Source organism: Brachyistius frenatus, unplaced genomic scaffold (genome assembly GCF_029030835.1).
Source record: "Brachyistius frenatus isolate BFR_SWC_R1_liver_20210118 unplaced genomic scaffold, ASM2903083v1 Contig_12, whole genome shotgun sequence".
NCBI classification, from domain to species: domain Eukaryota; kingdom Metazoa; phylum Chordata; class Actinopteri; family Embiotocidae; genus Brachyistius; species Brachyistius frenatus.
In genome coordinates this window covers 7,148,827-7,171,500 of record NW_027210611.1, presented here as the reverse complement: position 1 = coordinate 7,171,500, position 22,674 = coordinate 7,148,827, and the positions used below count along the sequence as shown (strand labels likewise).

Below are 22,674 nucleotides of genomic sequence, written 5' to 3'. Positions count from 1 at the left end.
TTGGCATTAATTCAGCAACTGAAATTCTTTGGTGTGTGTTTAGACATTTTGAAGCGAGAGAGAGAAAAAAAAAAAAAAATCTCAACTGTCACATTTTGCTCAGCAAAAAAAATATGATTAGAAAACATGTCCTCCCTTTGTTTTATTTTGAAGTCATAATCCCTGGGAGGCATCGAGATGATATGCCTATGATGAAGACTTAATGTACGGGAGAGGTAACTCCAGAATGCTAATAGCAGTTATAAAAATGTCACGTCGTACCTTTTTAGCTTTGAATACTCTCAGAAAATCTGTAATAATGCACAGCTAATGCACATTCGGAGACACAATAAGGAATACTTCCGACCTGCTGCTTAAAAAGGTGACGTTTTGTTCAAGTTGTCAAAGTGCAGTTACATGCAACCAAAAAAATGGCTGATTCAGAACAAAGATAACATATCCACTCAGTAATTTTGAAAAAGCTGAACCCCAAATGGAAGAACCGGTAATGTCTGCTCTTACCTGTGTCAAAGATTAAAGTGGCTTCTTTACTTTACTTTTCTGAGGCACAAGTTGGAGTATAGAAATTGTATTTTTATATTTTTAATGGGCTTATAATGGAAAACCTTACGAGAGTGATGCAGGACCAAAGAGCCTCTATTTTGAATTCAGAGGAAGAGGCGTTCATTTGTGAAGGTCGACCCGACTGAAAGCCACAATCCATTTGGGAATGAGGTGAATGCACAATCCTGCCTCTCCATTCTGCTGGATTTCACGGTGGCCCCTCCGCACCGAGACCGGGAAGTAGTTGCATTTCACACTGAGAGCCGTCGCCATGGAAACGGCACAAAGACATCTGTTGGTGGATGCTGCGCGGAACTTTTCCGTCGCTCTGTGTCCAAATTAAGGGGCGAGCGTGGACGCACTTCACAAAACACACACACATATATATATATATATATATATAAATATCTAGATTGCATTTTTACGTGGACCTCTTCATGTGTTTTGGAGTGTCCTGGAATTACCCCGGTGTCGGTATGAGTCTCTTACCTGGTGTATGATCTCAGAAACTGGCAGCTGGTCCACATATGAGAAGATCTGTTTTTGCACGTCTCCATTCACAGACCTGAAAGAGAAAACACACAAAACGGCACCCGTTTAGCATTTACCCAAGAAAGTAGACATCACCTTGGAAACATTACGGTTTTTACAGATGATCAGACTCAGTGTTTCTGTTGGCAGTGAGTGTGTGTGCGTGTGCGTGTGTGTGTGTGTGTGTGTGTGTGTGTGTGATTGCCATATCAGGCTCCATGTTAACAATCTTAGCACACGGTCTAGAGCGCATGTGCAAGTGCATTTAGGGAGTGTCCAGTTCCAGTTTTGCCCCTTCAACAGTGGATAAAGTAAGGCACATTGTTCTCAGGGGTGGCATTTTGTTTTTTAATCCATCGTAGGTGTGTTTTGGGGCAGAACTTGACATGAACCAATCAGACTGCTTCAACCCTTTTCCTGTAAAACCAGGTCTGCTTTCAAACCTTGATGGATTTCTATTATAACCTCAAATATGTCGAGTTGTAGGAAAGAGTGTTTCTCTGCAGAGAAAACAGATCTGATTTGTACACAACAATAATCGGAGAAAGTGACCAACTGCATTGGTTTTAAACGCTGACTGTACATAAAAGTGGACGCGGCTTTCGGGTCTGAAAAATGAAGCCCATGCGAAAGTGCCATAAACTGCGACACCACCGAGGGCCACAAGAGGTTGGCTCCAAAAAGCACCTGGCTCCGTAGACTCCCATTCAATTTCTCTCACGAAATACACAGTCAGCTCAATTCCCTCCTTCTTCGTTTTCTGGCAGCCCATCTGTTTTGTTTTTGTTTTTTTGTTTGTTGGGAGGGAGGGAGGGGGCGTGTCTGTTTGATTGACAGGCCTGTGGTGCAGTCAGATTTTTTGCTGTCTGTGGGTGGGACGTAATGTCATTGGGTTTCTAAACAGATCGAGTCAGCTCGCTCCTCGCCAGCTCATCTAAATACGGTCACTTCAAGCTCCAAACCGCTCCTAGTTGGCAAGATGACGGCCAAAATCCGAATTTAAGGCCTCACAACGGCAGTTCATAAACCAACGGGTGATGTAATTGTTGGTTGCCGCTTGGTCGGAAACTATCCGGACACTTTGCTTAGCGCTGATTTGCAGTGGGTGTAATTTAATTAGGAGCAGAGCCGGTGATAAAACATTGCAATTTAATGCAAATAAATGTTTCCTTCTCGATGAATTCATAAAACTCATCCTGAAAAACTATGAGAGAATAAAAGACAATGGATGTGATCAGAATGGATCCCTGCAGACCAAGATAGAGTTAAAAAAAAAAAGAAAAAAAAAACCCTCTGAAAAGAGAGTTTTAGGTGATGCATCACTTTACAAAGTCTGGGGTTTTTTGTTGGTTTTTTTGTAAGACATTTTCTCACCAGCTTTTTTTTTTTTTTTTTTAACCGCAGTAATTTCAGAAATGTTAGAAGAGCTTTAGACTCCGAGGACCTCGGTGCTATCCACACCGCACGGGTTGAAAACCAGAGCGAACATCAACGCAACAATCAATGGATATTACAGGGAGCTCGTATAGGGTTGGTTTCATGTTTGTTTGTGTGCTGATGTTTGTAGTTGCCGCGCACCAAACATCAGCTTCTCATCACGGTTTTACAAACACCCACCAGCGCTCTCGCTTGTGCTTCTCTTGTTTGCTTTTTTTTTTTTTTTTTTTTTTGCCCGTTTGTACACAAAGGAAACACAAACAAAAGTCTGCATGTGTGACTTTTGCAGGTTGCAACTTTACACCTCAATGAGGAGGAGATAAATCTTTTAATGTAATACGAGAGGATTTAAGAGCCCCGTTGTGAGAACAGACGCAGGCACCTAATGGAAAGTTGATTTCCTATAAGGCTTTAACTGACAGATAATCTGGATCGCAACACACTTCAAGCTTGGCAAACATCCTCAACGGACCAAATTACAAACGCTGGGTGGGTACGAGAAGCAGAGCGACGCTATGCAGCCTCGTGTCTTATCTCTAACGGTATAGTGAGCTGTAACAGAAATACATAAACACGATAAAAAAAATTAAAAAAATCTGAAAAAAGAAACAAAAATAAAGGAAGAAAGGAGTTGTTGGGGCCTAAAATGTTCCTATAAGTGATATTTGTTTTGTCGGGGGGGGACTTGGGCCTCCCTCCGCTCTGCAATAAACAAAAAATTAAATTTGATAGTATCCTAATTCCCACTTAATCCAATCAGGACGGTCCGCTCACAGCAGAATTTCAGTGTCTACCGCTGAACGTGGCGAAACGGGGTGGCGGGTGGGGTGGCGGGCGAGCTACCGATCCATGATTCCCACAAAGAAATACACCGAGAGAATTGAGACTCCTTACTGGTAACCGAGAGGTGAGACCACGTCACCCCAGTCCTGACCTCTCATCACTGGTTGTCAGTAAAGTACAGAGAGTCTTACATTTGTTCTTAAAGCACGGTTTGTACTGAACTGCTCGTCCCCTATTCCACCTCCAGACCCCTCCGAGCTGCCGACCAATCAATACTTCCCATTCCAGCTCCCACGTAAATCCTGAGGTGTTGAAAGTGTTTTTCTTAGCCTGGCTCCACTCGTCTGTTCCTCACAGCTTAAAATGAGTCTGTTCATTCATTTTTTTTTTATTTTTTTTTCTCCATCCGAGCACAGAAAGACTCGCAGCTAAAACTGACAACACACACCAAAATCTACCGGATTAATTGTTCAGAACAAAGACGGGAACCTTGGTTTGGACTTTCAGGTGTCAAACTTGGGTTACATCAGGTTTCACTGAAGGACAAACTGGAAGGTTTGGTTCCCCTTCAATGCTTTTCTGGAATGAGTCCAAACCAATTTGAAAGATAAGTCTCTTTATCAGATATCGGAGAGAGAATCAGTGTAGCGTTGCAACTTTTTCCACCTTTTTTTTTTTTTGTGCAAATTCATTCTTGTTTTTCTGTTTGTTTTTGTCACTCGCAACGATGCGTTCATGTCGATTTCTGCGTCCGTATTTACGTGAAACTGAAACGCAATCACTTCCGTCAACTCTGTGAGCACCAAGAGAGCTTCAGCACAAACACGTACGTCAAAAGAATAAAAACTGAAAGAAAGAAAACAAAGCTACAATTGCCCTCAACATTTCTCCAAATCCATTGCGATTATTTGGACCCGCAAAATGTATTGCAAGCTTCATTTCTTCGGACAGACTGGCTGCTACATCGCAGTCTGATGATACCGAGTCAGACGGAGGAGTCCCCGCTGAAAGGTCACAGTCGAGTGGAGGTTCAAGTGACTGACAGTCTTTCAAAGAAAGTTCAGGCCAGACAGCTGCTGACAAAGTGGGCCGAATCCCCCTTGTGAGCCACCATGAATCTCCTTCCAACCACTTGCTGAGCGAACCAACCGCTTCTCCTTCGTCTCTTTTTGCGTCTCTCTTCACTCCCAGTTACTTCTGTCAACGTTTTTCCCCTGTCTGGCTTTCGCCTCGGTTGACCTGCCTTCTTTATCCCCTTTCCTATCCGACTTCCTGTCCTGTCTTTTCTCGTCTGTGCGGCAGGGCAGAAGCCGCTCTGACGGGGCAGGAAACGACAAGATGGGCTGACGAGCGGGGAGACGACCTCCCGCCGAGCCGTCTCCCGGCGCTCCGATCGCTTTCTGCCACCGAGCCGAGCCGAGCAACTCCCCCCTTTTCACTTAGCACGAGATGAGCTCTAATCCAATTCAAACCACTTTCCACTATATTTTCCATAAGGAAATTTTTTTGGAGAGGATATTTCAATCCACTCAGCTGATTCTAATGGATGTGGCTGCCCCCCCCCCCCCCCCCGCTTCCCCAGCTCACTGGTATCACTGCTGTATGGAGCTACTATCTTTAAGTCGCACAAATCTCCTTTTAGCATCTGCTAAATCAATTCAATTCAGCTTTATTTACATAACACCAAACCACGACAGGTTATTTCATTGCATTTAACACATTTAAGTCATTTCAACAGAACTTTACAGCATTATGCGGAGGAAGCCAACAATTCAAATTCCCACATAGGAGGGGAAAACTCCCCTCGAAGGGAGAAAATCCTCCAACGGAGGGAAAGAAAAACTCCCTTTTAACAGGAAGAAACCTCCGACAGAACCAGGCTCAGAAGTGGGCGGAGCCATCTGCCTCGACCGGTTGGAGTGAGGAGCCCAAATCGTTTTTTTTTTTTTGGTGGAGTCAATCCAGCGCCTCAGGCCACAAATTACGATAACTTTACTTCATACCTCAGCGGTATATAAATTCAGCTTTAATTCGGTAGTTGTAATTCTTCTGGGGGGAGGACATGTTATACTAAACACCCACCTATGGCTGTAAGTCAGTAACTACGCAATGTCACTACGCTGGTAAAGCCAACGTATAATGAAGCGGATTTAGGGTGTCCATTAAAACCTCTCCATCAAGTGCCATTCACTTAATGAAAGAGCCGGCTCTGAGAGAAAGCAGATGTGTGGAGATGAGTGGGAGACGGGCGTGTACGTTCACACACGCACACACACACACACACACACACACACACACACACACACACACACACACACACACACACACACACACACACACACACACACACACACACACACACACGTGTACCCGTCATCTGTGAATGTCCTCGTTCGCGCGTCTGAGTGGACGAACGAGCCGGGAAAAGTGTATTAAAACAGCACTAGATTTAATAACAGCTTGTTTCAGAGGACATCTGTGATCTTCTCTTAGTGGGAGCGTGCACGCACACACACACGCACGCACACACACACACACACACACACACACACACACACACACACACACACACACACACACACACACACACACACACACACACACACAGCTCACCACAACCCATTTCCAAGTCTCCAAAACACTATTATTTTAGTTTAGCAGCGGTATTTGGACAGAGGTCTCTGTTTCTGTCTTCGATGACCGATTGGTTTTCAATTTGATTTGCAGCTAATGATGAGATTTTTTACTGATAATCCTAATTACCAAATAACTGACTGATACGAAAAAGAATTGAAAATACCAATTGTTCTTGACTATTTATTGTTTCAGCCAACCACTCCAACCGTCACTCTTATATGACAAAAGCAGCAGATCCTCAAATTTAAGCTGCCGAAAGCACCAGTTCAATACGGTCGCCATTTAATTTTATGCCAAACCACTAATTGATCACCTGATTAATCTTCTCACTGCTAGAGGTGAGTGATTTTAATCCCATCCAGAGCACACGTGCGATGACTCCCCAACAACACAGCATTAATGCTTATAGCACCAATTCATTTCTGTTTTCCGGCACACTTGCTCGTCTTTTCTGTAACTTTATTGCATATAGTCACTTTGCATCTTAAAAAAAAAAAAAAAGTGTCTCTGCTTATATCTGGATTTCATCAGCCCAGCACACAGCTGGAGTTTTGTATGAAAACTAAAAAAGTAAAGCAGTTTCATACATCTGACATTCAGTCAGATCTTAAAGGGAAAAAAAGTAAAACTTTGCAAGGGAAAGACTTTGAAAGATCATCAAATGTGCTTTTTAAATTATATTTTACAGGTGATTCTATTTGGGTTAATCTGCTTTTCTACAGCCTCACTTTCACTACACGTAGCATTTTATTTATGAATGTAAATGTTACCGATATGATTAATTTAAATTATTTGAGTGCAATAGTAATGAGATCGTGGAGAATATTTTCGTGCACCACTTTTCTCCTGACAAACATGTTATCCGGAAAAAAACAACCCTGCTGTCCCCGAGTTAAGTCTGAATAAAACAAAGAAAAAAACTTCCTGATGTGACACAAAAAAATGACAGAACTCTTTGAACTTTCACAATTGTGTGTTGTTGTTTTTTTTGGTATCATTCTTAAAAGTAAAATGACGCTGCTGGCGCTTCGGTGCGCGAGTAAACTTTGCTCCGTTAAACATCAAATGAATCAGGGGATTGCTGCTTTCTTACATCAGAAATGGAGATAAAAAAAAAACGTCTCTCTCTAGGACTGAATTAGGGCAACAGCCGGCTCAATGATGCTGGGGTGTTTTTGTGTTGCACGGAGGATCAGCAGACCTAACGTGTTGGCCCTAATCAATAATAAAGTAGTCAGGGAAGTTGTGTGCAATGACTAACTTGCCGGAGGCAAAAACAGCCAATGACTAAAATCAGTATTGCAATTGGCTCTAATTGCTAATTAGCAGCCAGGCGCATTAGATTCTTTAATTCCTCCCAGTGGTTCAATCAAAACCGAGCTTAATGAAATTAATAGACCCAAGTGCGTGTGTGTAAGGGGGTGTGGTTGCGGGGGGCGGGGGTGTTTGTACTGAAGTTTTATATTTCCTTCACGTTCAGGTAGAGCACAGTAAACCAGCCCTCATCCGCAGCCTAATGAGTCAATATACGGAGGCCTCTCTGCATTTTAGTGCATTTGCTGCGTGTTTACTCAAACTCCTGGTGATTGTGCTTATTATGGGATTAGTGTGTCGGTGTGAGAACGCAAACAATATGTCACCCAGGCACCGAGGAAGGGCCCGACGGCTCTCTACACCCATCTAGTGGCCAAACCCGTCCGCTGCAGCAACTCAAGAATGCACTACATTTGGAAGTGGACGCATTTTATCCACCGCAAGGTGGCGCCATAGATCATCTGCGGCAATTACTGCCGCTCACTCAAAGCCACTTCTGTGGAGTGACAAGAGTTATAGCCTGAAGGCAGACGAGGGAAATGTTTCATTATGACCGCCAAGCGCTGTAACCGATTCTAAAAAGCAGCAAATATGATACGAAGAGCTCATTATGACCTCAAAGCACCATGTAGTGGTCAGCCCTACAACCCGGTCCGCCACACGGTCGTCATAGCGACGTCCCCTGAGTGGCTTACTCTCCCAGAAACAGGACACTCAACACATCAATGAGAAGAAAAATCAATATCACTGATGAGAGATGTTCGAAACAGGAATCAAAGTCCGGTTTGTTGGGAAGTAAACGTAAAGTGAATTTGGCCCACAGAGCGTCAATTAAAGCAGAGACGATGTCAATGACGGCAGACAGACACACACACACACACACACACAAAACTTACTTTTATCATTTCACATTTTAAGTTTCATCAACTTACTTTTTTTCATCACGGGTGTAAAAAAAAAAAAATCATATCTAGACATTAAAACATTCTGATAGTTGAAGAAGGGAATCCAGAAAAGAATCAAGGAGAATTATTGTGCTTTGAGTGTCTTTCATTTCACCCTTGACAGAAAATAAACTGGACTTACTTCTCCTCCAGCAGCTCGATGGGCTCGGTCAAGTTGATGGCCTCCATGGTGATCTCCACTTTGCGGACGCTGCCGAAGAAATCGGTGATGAGAACGCTCCCCGGGTCCCTCAGGAACAGGTCGGTACGGTGGCCCGGAGTGGACACACACTGACTCTTGGGACATACTTTGAACTAAAGAAGCGGAGGAACCACAAACTTCACGTCAGGACTACACGGGTTCGGTTCACATTAGCTTTTCTTTTTGGGTTTTTTTTTTTCCCCCATTAGAGACGGCCACGAAGAAAACCTCAAAACAAATACTTTTAAATGCTAATGTTGAAGGTATCTACTCAGGAGATTTAGCTGAAGCATTCATTACACGGTGTTTCATTTCAGGTACAATTAAGAGTAATTGCAGCAGAGTTAGCTGGTTGCTAATTTGCATTTGTTGTCCCCGGGGAGGTAGAGAGCCTACAGCCTTCCTGGAAGAAGGAAAATAGAAGTTTGTTCTTGATAAATTGATCATATGAGTTAAAGGCTTACGTAGTAATGATTTATAATTTGTAAAAAAAATTAAATAATAATCCTGCATTGACAGTGTTTCTCCTACGCAGACCGGCTTGGGAGGGCAGGACGGGTCATTATTTGCAAGTAAAAGAACTCTTCACGTTAAAAGACACTCGACCGAGCCCACACAATCTGTCCACACTTTTTCCAGGAAAAAGGGAGATTTTAAGACAAACTCTGGTCAATAATTTACCCCTCTTCCATTTTATACAACAAGCTCGACGTTTGGGAGCGTCATTGTCAGCAACAAATGCGTGTTACACCTTGTGGGTTAAATCCTCTCAAGTGTGCGATTCATCATTGTGTTGCACGAACGGGGTCTCTCCGTTTGAAGAGGAATATGAAGACCACTGAACCGAGGTGAACGTTATCTCCGGTGGCCAAACGGGTCCAGAAACACACACGGCAGCTGACGGATTTGGTCGGCAAGGTGGAGGCAATTTGTGTTTCATCAAAGGGGAGGAGGGGGGGTGGGGGGGGCAGGTCTTTGAAGCCTGGATTAAAACCAAACTTGGTGGGCTTGTCGAGGAAAATCTATAGTATTGATCCTTAATTCTGAGAAGAAGAAAGAAAAAAAAAAAAGCAGAAGAACAAAGAGCGCATCTACAGAAACAGGAAAATTGTAAAGAATAATTAGCATTAGTCAGAGCGCGTGGACTGAATGGCAGAATAACGATCTGAGGGTAAGAGATGAAACGGGAATTGGGAGTCATGAACCGGAGCGGCGGGCAACTCGCTGCCTCCGCCAGCATGCGTCAAAAGGCCAATAACCGTAACGCAGCATCACACGTTCTGTTTCATGTGTTCAAGAGTCCGGCGAGGACCGAGTGACTTTCATCGGACTCCTTTTAGGAACCGGAGAAGTTTAGGACTCCAGACAGAGAAGGAGGGAAGTACAGGCGAGATGCTGCCGGCGACTGACCCAAAGCCCAAAAAAAAAAAAAAAAAAAAATCTAAAAATTATACATTTACAGAGATTGTGACTGTAGACTTTAACACAATTATATAAACATGCCATGAAATGTCAAGTCTGCTGTAATATGTACCGACGCTGCTACAACGACTGAATTTCCCTGTTGAAGATTAATTAAAGGTTTATTTTCTCAAATGTTATTATATTTTATTTTTAAGAAAAGACGCTAAATATTTGTTTCTAATGTTTGTATCGTTCATTCAACTCTGAAGATTAAAAAAAAAATTAAAAAATTAAAAAAAAATACAATAAAAGAAGTCATTTTGGTTTTTGGGGAAATTGTTATTTTCTCAAATTTTTCTGACTGAACAATAACGTAGCAGCCGTGACGGCACGCGCATCCTCACCAGATCGTTCATGTTGGCTTTGCTCGCGGGGTGGATGTCTTCTAGGAACTCCAGCAGGTAGAAGGTGTAACGGTCCATCAAATGGACTCCGATGGCCAAATCCGGCTGGTGCTGTGGACGAGACAGGAAAAAGACAAAATGTCAGGATGCTTCGTCAGCATTTTTTTTGTTTTTGTTTTGGCTCGGAGCTCAGAATACTATCAGAGCCTGATCTGTGAGGTGTGCATCGTGACTGACAGACAAACAAACAAACAAACAAGAGACCAACATCAAGCTACAGATCAAACGTACATTTTTCCAAACATTAAAGTGTCACCAAGCATAAAGGGAAGGAAAAAAAAAAAAAATCAGCTTTGAAAAACACCGTTTTTTTGTTTTTTATTCATTCAGAGATGTTGTCAGGGTGAAATAAATAGCACCAACACTAATTGCTCAGTAACGACATCTCAAGAAAAGTATTTTGACAAATGTTCTTCAAACTGTGCCACTTCTGCCTTCACCCGTAAACGAAGTGTATAATCACACGTGACGTCCTGTAACGTGGAGCAGAAACACACGTCGGGTCTCAAGTTGTCTCAGTGTGCTTGTGCGCGTGTGTGTGTGTGTGTGTGTGTGTGTGTGTGTGTGTGTGTGTGTGTGTGTGTAGCGGAGAAAAACACACACTGAGAATTTTAAGTGTTCACTCAGTATAGCTGTGGGTCTATTTTTCATCTACATTTCATTTCCTTTATTTATTCTTTATCATATTTTTTTTATTTAGCTATTGTACATCAGGGAGGCTGTGACTCAGTCGGTAGAGCGGGTTGCACACTAATCGGAAGGTTGGCAGTTCGATCCCCAGCTCCTCTTGTCCACATGCCCAAGTGTCCTTGAGCAAGACACAGAACCCCAAGTTGCTCCCGATGGTGTACCATCGGCGTGCGAATGTGCTCCTGGTGGCAGCACCTTGCATGGTGATCTGTCTCATTAGTGTGTGAATGGGAAAACCATGTTAAAGCGCTTTGAGACCGAAAGGTGATAAAGCGCTATACAAGTACAGACCATTTACATATGTTTAGCCTTTAATTGCATTATTTGTCATTTTACATTCAACACATTCATTTTTGACTGAAACAACTGCTGTAACAATGCAATTTCCCTTTGGAAATATTTAGGTACGTATGCATCAGCCTGAATTAACTGGGGGTTTTTTTTGGGCCTCTTGGGGGGGGTCGTAGAAACGCAACGCATGAACACAACGCTGACGTTCCCTTTTCAGTTTGTGTGGAAGTTACAGAGCAGCGTCATTCATTTTGAACCAGGAAAGTCCAACACTCACTCTAGATTTCTGGTAAAAGGGGTTTTAAAACGTGCACTTGATGGCTAAATACATGACATAAAGGTTAAAGCTGCACATCCCAGACAAAAGCTCAATATCACCGATTGATGATCCATTTAGGAGACACAAAGATAATAAAAGACAAAGCTTCTCTCAGAGTGTTCCTTAAGTTTGAGAGGACTTAGGTGCAGGTATGTTGCGGGGGGCTGAAACGGCCTCCCTTTTAGGGAAATATTATATGAACATATGCATTTTCCAATGTTTTACATCTTTTCCAAGAGATTAAATTGAGATTAAAACTGAATATCACACTGTTTTTGATAAATTGATACAAGTTGATCCCGTCTGTCTGCTTCTCTTACACACTTCTCTAAGATATTGTTCATATTTTCAATGCGACAAGAAAGATGGAATCAAAGATGAAGATTAACTGATGTAATTAAAAAAAACTTCCCACTTTTATTATTACTGCAGTGGCATTGATTGATGTTTCGTGGTCTGTATGAATATAACACTCAGGATAAGTCTTTATGTGCAGCGTGCACTCAAACCACAGCGCTCATTGGAAACGTTGACAGCCTGATGAATGGTTTTTAATTCATGTCTTCCATATGAGTGGAGGATAATAACTCACCGACAGGGAGTCTTCTCCAACCTGACTGCTGGCCAGAGCCATGAGGTTTGGAGAGTAGAACCTCTCGTACATGGAGGCGCCCTGACAGGTGTCAATGATGAAGAGCAGCTCGTTGTACCTGAGGAGGGAGAGACGCGCGCGCACACACACACACACACACACACACACACACACACACACACACACACACACACACACACACACACACACACACACACACACACACAATCAGAACACAAATAAAACTGATGAGGGATCACACAGCTGGCATTACACTCCTCCATTTGTTCCCAACTGGTGCCACACAAACCTTCTAACCATCTTTCATGATGCAGTTACCATGGTGACCAAGAAAAACCAACAGCTCCATTCAGTCCCTTTGACACTCCCACGCACTCCCTCCCTCCCTCCCTCACTCCCTCACTCTATAAAGACAGATTTCATCACCAACTTCTTCCCCTCCACCCCCGATTAGACCAACATGCCCAGACTTTTCTATCTGGTTCAGGGACGATAGACGGGAGGTGGCGGACGTCCCTTCAGTGGCTTTAATTTGGCAGCTCAAGCCTGCAATTATCACATCGGCATCAAAGCTGGCGTCACTAAGCTTTTATCCAGCAGCCTGGAGCCTGACTGTGTCCCAGACACTCTATTGGTGATGATGATGATTGGTTTGGAGGACAATAGAGACACTCGGAGCAGAAAGGTGCCGGCTCATTTAGTGTATTGTGAACGCAGCCACTCCATTCCTTTTCAAGAAAGAGACCGTCTCCCATTTTAGAAGAGCCTGCGTAAATATGCTGCATGTTTAATAGTAATTCCCTCACTCTTCTAATGGTGTACGATGCGTTGCATTAGTTTAACAGGTCAAGCTGCAATGAAAATAAGTCAAATTCAAACATTAACACTGACAATATCATGTTGAAACTTATTCTTAATCAATATTCACAAAGTCATTTTAATCTTCATACCACATAGAATACCGTTTAATACCTGTTTCATGACCATGCCATCCAAAGTATAACAGATAATCAATGGAAATCAGAAGTGATAAAAAAAACAAAAGGTCTACTTACCACGCGCAATAATATATATTATATTTCTATCAGTACTTCCAGGTATCATATCACAATTTGAGCTGAAATGATCAGTTGATCATAAAAACATTTGATGGTTGTAGATTTGTTGCTTTTCCTTCTCTTGAATTATATTATTGAGAATTATTAAATATACATAGTATTATGTCAAAGTTTTTTGACTGTTCATTAGAAAAAACAAGACATTTGATGACATCAACTTGAGCTCGAGGAAATTAAGAGATCATAAAATAATTAGCTGCGCCTTTAATACCACTCACCATGTGAGGTGGACTTACAACAAGAAAATAACAATGTGTGACGTCATCTTGCGAGGCCCTCTCTGTTTTATCATGAATGCTGCTTCCCAGTTTATTTACCTTCTTTTCTGCCACATCTGCTCAAAAGCGTCCGCCAGCTCCACATTACTGATCTCCTCCGAGTCCTGGAACTTCAGAAAGCCGTTCCCGCCATGGCCTGTTTAAACAAGCACACGCTATTAATAATCCATTCATCTTTGATTCGTAAAGCAAAAACATGATATGTGCACTTCTTGTAAGTCGCTTTAGATAAAAGCGTCAGCTAAAATGTAATGTAATGCAATATAGAATACAAAATAATAAAACACATGAAAAGGGCTAGCAGAAGTCTGCACCGTGTAGGAGGACAGTAGAAACTCTGAAAGGACAATAAGGAAGTTTTCCTTTCATCAAATATCTTCAGACCTCATACAAAAGCCTTGCAGAAAATATGTGGTCAATAATGACAAGTGATCAATTTCCATCACCCTCACTGAGATGGCCTGTAAATATGTGCAGGTAAAAACTAAATATACTGTATAACTGTGGTTCTCAGCTGGTTTTCCTTCAGGACCCACATTTTTTCAGTCACTTTTACTCCACTAGACAAAAAAAAAGGAAGGTTTCCTGCAGTGTTTCTCAGAGGAGAAACAAAACCCACCTCCGCTATCATCGTAAAAAGTGAACTTGGGATTTAATTAAACATTAACCTTTAAAGGGAAAAGAGCAGAGGGGCAGTTTAAAACAATTGATATGTATCTAATGAGAATGGCAAATGGTGAGGCTATCATTTGCAAACTGAAATGATGATGAGAGAAGATACATTTATTGCACCTTTGGCTGAAATAATTTGCTGAAACCTTGCTGTGATTTTGCTCTCTTCACCAACACATATAACACACATGTTCTTTCTCTGTGTGTTGTTCAGAGTTAGTCTGGGAAACAGAAGGTAGATTCTACGGGAAAGGTGCACACACACAGAATTACAATGCTTCGACAAGAGAATATTAAATATAAACGTTAATGAGGAGTATTGGAGGGCGGTTAAACTCTTTAAGTACCTGTGAGGTATATGAGGATGTTGCTTCTGTCATCAGAGAGGAGGCGTTTGGAGCGTGGAGTGCTGGGAGGCAGCCGTCCAGTCAAAACTCGCAGGAAGTTCTCCACCGTCACCTGATGCGGACAGAAGACAAGCGTTTCTAATCAATTCAATTGTGCAAATCGATTATCCAAAATGGACTAACAGTGCGGTGTTTGTTCATATTAAAAGCAAAAGTAAATCATCAAAAAGAAGGTGGTAGAAAGCAGCTGCGGCAATGGCGCTCCAGGACAAACAAAATATTTGCGTGCTCCCCTATTTGAAGATGCACATTATTAGGTCATCATATCCTAGTCAACACACGAGGCAAATGCTGGTGTCAAGCAATCTGTATTTTTCAGCCTTCGAGACGTTGTTGTGTGGACATTAAGAGTCTTCGGGCTTTTTATAAAATAGAACAAGATTATCATGAGGCTGACTGATTTGCAATAAACAACATTTTTACAGAACGGCGCTGGCGTGTAACCTCGTATCCTCGGTAGTCCACCTCCACGTCGTCACCGTACACGTTCAGCTCCATGTTCTTGTGGCTGAACACTGTAGCAGGTTTGGGGTTTCTGTGATTACAAGCCATGTCATCAGCCAGCATCAGAACTATGTGGCTGGGAAATAAAAAAAAAAAAAAAATAAGAGAATATATTTTTTCATTATTTAATACTTTTTTTTTCTCTCTCTAAGATGCACAAAAAAAAATATGTAAATTTGTTTTTATTTACGTTATAATTTCCCACGGGGCAATCTGACATCTTCACATGTTTGTTTTGTTTGACTAAAACTCAAATATACTCAGTTTACTATCATCAAAGAGAAGCGTACAAGCAACAGTTGGTGATTGCCTGCCGATCAAATACTCACTCAATTGCATTGTGTTGCAGCACAGTGGACAAAGTGACTCAATGTGTACTCATCAACACCACAATAACAATAGAAACCTCTGTGTTCACGTCATCAACCGATATCCCACATGTTCAGTACCTGTCAGGGATGCCCAGCCTCTTAACACTTCTGTACACGGACAGAGTATTTGCCACATGTCGGTAGTTGAACCAGAACCTGGATGTACACACCTGGTTTTAAAAGGCAAATAAAGAAGAGAGGCGGTTAACTTGAGTTTGTGCCGTTACCACCGTTCAATCAATGAGCGCGTTCACGTGTAACGTCGATGGACTCACCAGAACAGCCCAGTTGTTCGTGTGACCGCTGTTGAAGAACTGCCCGGCGCTGTCCTGAGAAACAAAAAGGGAAAAAAATATATATATATATGGGTAAATGTTTCGTGTTTTTTTATATATATATATATATATATCTGATTTGGTCTCTTACAAAGCGACCAGGCTCGGTACCAAAACAGCTGGCAATGACAGCAGAGGGCTAACACGAGAACGACGTTTCCGGTCAAATTAAACATAACATTTGAGAAATTCGGCGGGATATTCGGAGCTCGGTGCCAGACAACACACTCACCTCGATGTTAACGCAGCCTGCTAAAAAGTATGTCGCAAATAAGCTCAGTAAGGAGAGTGTTTTCATTGTGCAGCACTGTTAGCGGCTGTGGATAACAAGGAAGTGAAAGCCGGTGGCTCCGCCCAAGCAAGTGTTTCCGGTGGGAGAGATTTCAAAATAAAAGCTTTGGCGTGGAGAAAGTGGTTGGGGAACTTTTTTTTTTTTTATCACGTTTTAAATGTTTTTTGGGGGGTTTTTTTGGTGGTAAAACGGGGACTGGGTGGGCTGTTCTACCTCAGAGGTCAACTAAAGATATGATTGGCACATATTGAAGATCGTACAACACGGACAGTTTTAATCGTTTGTGGACCTTTATTTATTGTGTCATAACTTAATTTTAAACTTAGACAGTAGATTCATTCTTCTTTGTGTTGATGATATTATCCTCTCCAGCGCAGATGGTGCCCGTGTGTAAAAGCTTGCTTGAGCCTTGTGCAAGAGAGCAGTAAAAGCAGTAAACGCAGTTATGCAGTGTATGCAAAGCACAAATACACTGCATACACACATGCAAAGTATAAGTGAAAGAAAAACGCATGAGCAAATAAATAAATTGGAAACCATTTGAGTACTGTAGAGAATAATTACTACAGAAAAATTAGATAATTCAGTTGATATTTTCCCCCATATCCCTGTAGGTTTGCGCTTGCATGCGTATATTATTATAAATTGTCTTCTTTGAAATCGGGAAATGTGTCACCATCAACTTACATGAACACTCTCTGAAAACCAAAACTTTATTGTGTTTTTGTGCAGGTATGTGTCCTGAAATGTGTTTTTTTTTTCTTATAGAAAATGTGTGAAACTATGGAAGATTGAATTTTAATTGATTTAATTTCAGTGGATCAATGCTATGGTTGCAGGGAGCATGTCTGGTAGCAACTCTGTGCGGTTAGCAGATAATGGAGCTCATGTATGTGCGGCTTATCCTTGAATGGACAGATAAAGAATTCATCTGGTTGTGAGCAAATTGATTTTAAAGCTAGAAGATATAGAGAACTAGGACTGCAATTAAAGTTAGTAAATGCATGCACAAATGAGAAAAGTTAGTGTAAAGACACTCAGCTTGATATACTGGAGAAGGTATTTACGGTCTTGTGAAAAGATTTTCACCGGTTTATTTCAGTTATTGCAGGAAATGTGTTCATTTATGAGTTTCTTTTACTACCATTAAAATGACACTTAATGGCTTTCACTCAGTGTGATGAGTATTTAAGGTCGTTTGCTTTGCATCATGTGGCAATTCATTTATAAGTATGATAGTTAAGGGGGGCTACAGTGCTCAGGTGACGGCATGTTTAACTCACGGAATGATCATTTATCCAGATATGGCTGATACACTGATGGGTGGTTTGGATATCAAACGATGACAGCTTCAGATCCGAACACTCTCTCCAGCTAATTGGTAAGAGGCTGCTTAATGAGTAGTGGCACGGATATCACATGCAGTAGATGTTAAAATGCTTGTTATGCTACCGCTGAAGTAGCCTAAATATCTGGGGAGCCCTGTCCTAAGCTATGAAAAAAAACACATCCTTCATGCAATTCTAATGCAACATTGCAGCACAGCAAGCGGCAGGTCTGCTGAAAAGCGACATCAAAATCAGTTTTGACGCACAGCAGGGAGCCTTTACAGGACTGCCAGACACTTTAATCCTCCAGACTTCTAGTACTTCTGCGTTTTGACCTGCTGCGTCGCTCACTCTGCCCGGTCAGAGTTCATCGCTGTAACGCCCTCTGAACTGCATCGCATTAGATAATAAAAGCAAGCAAAGTGCTCCGACAAAACAGCTCTGCAGGAGTCGCATAAATCTACTCGGTATTCCCTTTTCAATCCATAACTTACGTGCCTCTTTGTTGACTGAGTCACAGTCGTGCACGAGAAGCTATCCGGACAGAATGATCACTTTCTAACAATAAACTCATGTCTCTGAACTACTCGCATGGTATTCTGTGATAGGAGGAGACTTAAAGTCAGCTTAAAGTCAGCTGTCCAGTTGTCAAGAAGATTAGTGGCCTATAAAAATCAAATCAGATCAGGAAATCAAATGGGCCTATTCCTGTTCCTGGGTTGCCTAAAAAAAACCTGAATGTGTCATATTCACTCTTTGCTGAACTGTTTGTCGCCATCTAACTTAACACATTGCTATGCAAGTGAAGAGATTACCTGCAGCCAAACATTTGCATTCAGCTGTATTGAGCTGCACTGACAGGTTTAGTTACTGTAGTTTGTACAATTATTTTGTCTCTTTGTGCAAAAAGTGTAACAAAGTTTCAAAATGTGGAGCGTTTGATGTCGTAGATTGACAAAAAAGGGAGCAAAATGTGTAGAAAAACAAAGTCAAGTTTCAACACAATTTAAGTGCAACTCTGCAGGAGATGTAAATAAAATAAGTAATTTTCTGTAGAACTTTCCCCAATTCATATTTCTCTATATTTAGTGTTTGCACCAATAGGATCAAGTTCATATAACTCCAGTGATGGAGGATTGATCATTAATGATATAACTTAAAAATACTCCTGAAGTACTCCTAAGTATCTTGGCAACAATATATATTTGAAATATTAACAATAAAAGTACGCAAAGTTCCCATCAGAGTTATAATACTGTTTGATATTTTTGAATATTATTATTGAATCATATAATAAAATATATATATGTATGACATTTTAATGTGAAAACCAACTAGCTCTGTTTCAGTCTGAACTGTAGAAGAATTAAGTTAAATAAAATGGAAATATTTATCTTAAGTAGAAGTACAGTAGTTGAGTAATTAAGGCTACTACGAGTGGAAAAAACGCCACGGAGAGGCGGTGCGTGCGTTTTTTTTTTTGGCACAGACTGCGCGCCACCTCCGTGCCAACGTCAAGGCACACAGACACGGTGCGTGCTGGAGGCAGAGCGCCGTCGGAGGGAAGACGGACGAGCCACGCATCCGCATCACCGAGGAGGGTGGCGCGGTGGCATCGCCTGCAGGAATCCAGTTGTAAAGTCCACACAGGAGACAACTAAAAAAAAAATGCGCTGAAGGGGGAAGATCTGTGAGGGAGCTCGGTCATTAACCAAAGATTACCTAACGGCACGGACACACCGGAAGAAAAGAGGAAGAAAAGAAGAAGAAAAACGTTTCGGACAAGTTGTGATTTGAAGAAATCCGATTAGAGATGAATACCAACGATGCCAAGGAGTATCTCGCCCGGCGGGAGATACCTCAACTATTTGAGGTGAGAAGTGCGGTGCGCGCTTTGCGGGGACGAGGTATCCCGGGTACAGTAGACGTGCAGATATGATGGTGTGATTATGATTTTTTTTTGTTTTAAAGATAAATTTTCGATGCATTGCAATATGCGTGACAGACAGTGTTACTGGTAAAGATCCTTCTTTCTTCATCCGTCATCTCAAGGTTGATGGAGGAGCGAATATGACGCGCTGGAGGCACATCTCTTCATTGTATAGGGGTTTAAATGACAGATCATTCATAATTGTACAAACTGCTCCCTAAAATTCATATGTAACCATAACTGTTTGCGCAATTACACCAAACCCTCCTCCATTCTTCTGTCTTACATAATATATATGTATTAATCACGAGAGATGAAAATAAATAGAGATATGGGTTGTGAGAAAAAAGAACATTAAAAGTCCACAATGCGTTTTACAATTATTGCAGAAAAGAAATAGTCATATAACTCCGATCATAGGAATAATTAGCGATATATTGGCAATAGACAGACTGAGAGAACTCTATAACTAAAAATGTATGAGAAAATGAAAGTATTATGTGAACAAGAAACTATTATAGAAGGTCAAAAATGCTAGAAATAAGTCATCATCCACTATTTTCTAAGCTGCAGACAGACACACATCAGAGCTCGCAGGAATATAATACTGAAATGTTACATAACTTTTCCTGAGGGGATCTTAAATTGGCTCATCCACTTAATTAGACTCCATCTCCAGCACTGTGCAGCTAATGTATGCAAAGCAATCACTACCTGTTTATTTACAGTCAGTTCAAATTACATCGAGCAGTGGAGTAGCACACCACCATCATCATCATCATCATCATCAACGTTGCAATTGTAGTTTTTACTGCTTACAATTACTGCTCGTATTAAAAGCGTGTTCATGATCAATCTGAGTAAATAAGCATGTCCAATTGTTTCCAGGAAAGTTGGCAGAGTAAGTATTGATGGCGCTGAGGTGGGAGTTTGTTAGTGAGGAGGAACGGAGGTGAAGGAGGAAGTCCCAGAGGAAGGTTTTGTTTTGAGGCATTCAGGATTCGAGGAGAAAAGTGTGACACTAACGCACACTTGACTTGTGTTTTGGCCCGTAGTTCCCCCCTCACATTCATCACAGTCGTTGGCTTTCCTCCTCCACAACAACGAGGTCATCGGGGCGTTGTGTTTATTTGCCGGGCTGAGACCAATTTCACGGGCTTCCTACAAAATGAGTTGTTTTGTCGTCCCCCTCACCCTCTGGCCCCTCGATGGATCCGAGCCAAGGCAACCAGATCCGCACTTCAAAACTTCACCTCATTAAAGCGGGCTGTTCGGCGGCGCCGCCACACCGTCACAGAACAACAGATCACAACGGAGATGTAGCGCTGCCAGAACAAACATCTCCTCCCCCCGCTCTTATTTGTTTTGGACCCGTGTGCCTCACCACGTTCTCCCTGCGCTGTTTTTTTTTTTTATTCTCCCTCCAGAGCCTGCTGACAGGTTTGATGTACTACCGGCCCGATGACCCCGTCGACTACTTGGAGGGCTGTCTGAAGAAAGTCCGGGAGCTCGGGGGACCGGACAAGGTGCGGTGGGACACTTTCGTGGGCGGGGAGAAGAAGTCCCTACCCCCTCTCAACGGAGGCCAATCACGCAGGTCGCTCTTCAGAAACGGTGAGGATGCAGCTGCGAAGTTGAAATAATCAGTCGCTTCCTCGAATTGTTGGCAGCACTAAAGTTCAATCCGGTTAAATGTGAAGTTTCTTGCTTCAGTTCAGGTTTAGAATCGGTGCAAAAGACACCAAAAGACTGACATCAGACTCTAGAAATGTACCAGCTGCTATTTTCAGACTTTTCTCTGACTAAAAGTTTTCGGTGATGGAAACAATTGTCAGTTTCGGCCCTAAAACTCATCTGATTTCACACCTTGGCACTAGCACCGTTCGATTTTTGGCACATCTGCCCAGCACGTGCTGTATCTTCTTCTTTCTAAGAAAGCTGGCAGCGGCGTACGTCCTTCTCTCCCGGAGTCAGGACCCCAAGTCGGGCTCAGTGTTTGAACAGGAGAGGGTGTTTGTACCGAAACCCTGCAGAGCCCAGCGTACACGCTGTTCTCAGAAGACTTTTAGAATGTAATCAATGTACGATTCTTTTTCTCCCTCTCACTCTTGTGTGAAGCATCACAACTCTCGCATAAATTTTGTTAAAAAAAAAAAAAAAAAAAAAGTGTCAGAAGCGTTTGTGGAGACACTGGAGCTCCCACCGACTCACCGCGTCCAAAAAAAAACCCACACAAACTACAAAGTTGGTTGAGAAACTCCAGCTATTTCCTGTTGAAAAAAAATCAGAATCCAGCAAGCATGGATGAGCATGAACGTACCCGTGATGCCTTCACTGACCCGTTGAAAGATACGTGAAAATGCGTGGTTAATTTTTAACCTGCAGGGACACCACAAGGCTGTCCATTCATCAGTGTTTGAATCCAGCAGGTCGAACCGTCCCGCCGATGCAAAACCTGGCCTCGAATTTGCAAAACTAATTTCGGCTGTCGTTGGCTAACGACATTTTCCGTTCACCGTTGTTTAGTTGGGTTTATTTTAACTTCACACATCCGCTCCCTTGTTTGACGATGCGTGTGAAGCCCGCCTGGAGACGTGCACAATAGCTGCCCATTAGAATAAAATAGAATAGATTCTACGCGAGCGAGTGAGAATTTGTTTACGGACGCATCACTCGTGCAAAGCCGCTGCACAGATATGACTTCATATGAAAGAAGAAGCACTCAGTGGAGACTGCTGCTTTCAGAACGACAGATTTCTCTTCCTTTCCTTATAATGTTGCACCGCAGGTGCCTGAAAACTTTGCCAGCTGAAGCGTTTAGCCGCTGAAATAAGCAGAATAACGAGACAGCTGAATTCAAATCTACCTGCTTTCAAAAGAAAGGCTGGAAGGGAATCGGGCTCTCGCTTCCTGAACGTGTTCTTCTCGGCCCGGTTTACGTGTCAGAAATATTCAAAAAGAAAGTCTTTAGATTGAAGCAGGTGGAGCAGCATTAACTGCAATTTGCAACCTCTAATTTATTTTCATCTTAACGAGGGCAATTTGTGTGTTTTGATAAATCATTTGCCCGAAACAACCTCTTTGCTGAAACCGTATGAAACACCCTCCTGTGCAAAGAGCGAACACACGTCGATTGTTGCAGCTCTCAGAATAGCTTGCAGTGATGATTTCTATCTTCGGTAACCGCGTTATTGTCGTTACAGCTGCGTAATCAATGCTTTCATCACCAGAGACAGCAGGACGATTACCAAACTGAACGAAGCAGCT

At 42.2% G+C, this 22,674-nt stretch overlaps 2 protein-coding genes across 4 annotated transcripts in view; one reads left to right on the top strand and one right to left on the bottom strand.

Moving 5' to 3' along the window:
- pigk (phosphatidylinositol glycan anchor biosynthesis, class K) overlaps window positions 1–16,206 on the bottom strand; it is an 87,602-nt gene extending 71,396 nt beyond the window's left edge. For both annotated transcript variants that reach the window (XM_069692559.1, XM_069692558.1), the window contains exons 1-10: window positions 16,090–16,206; window positions 15,798–15,851; window positions 15,601–15,692; window positions 15,092–15,227; window positions 14,588–14,699; window positions 13,608–13,704; window positions 12,152–12,269; window positions 10,200–10,310; window positions 8,332–8,504; window positions 1,033–1,108 (exon numbers count right to left, since the gene is read on the bottom strand). In XM_069692559.1, the coding sequence (XP_069548660.1) occupies window positions 1,033–1,108; window positions 8,332–8,504; window positions 10,200–10,310; window positions 12,152–12,269; window positions 13,608–13,704; window positions 14,588–14,699; window positions 15,092–15,227; window positions 15,601–15,692; window positions 15,798–15,851; window positions 16,090–16,155 (1,035 nt within the window). In that variant the 5' untranslated portion in view covers window positions 16,156–16,206. The remainder of the gene's footprint in view (window positions 1–1,032; window positions 1,109–8,331; window positions 8,505–10,199; window positions 10,311–12,151; window positions 12,270–13,607; window positions 13,705–14,587; window positions 14,700–15,091; window positions 15,228–15,600; window positions 15,693–15,797; window positions 15,852–16,089) is intronic.
- A 2,804-nt stretch (window positions 16,207–19,010) lies between these two features.
- ak5 (adenylate kinase 5) overlaps window positions 19,011–22,674 on the top strand; it is a 59,342-nt gene continuing 55,678 nt past the window's right edge. For both annotated transcript variants that reach the window (XM_069692557.1, XM_069692556.1), the window contains exons 1-2: window positions 19,011–19,350; window positions 20,835–21,021. In XM_069692557.1, the coding sequence (XP_069548658.1) occupies window positions 19,291–19,350; window positions 20,835–21,021 (247 nt within the window). In that variant the 5' untranslated portion in view covers window positions 19,011–19,290. The remainder of the gene's footprint in view (window positions 19,351–20,834; window positions 21,022–22,674) is intronic.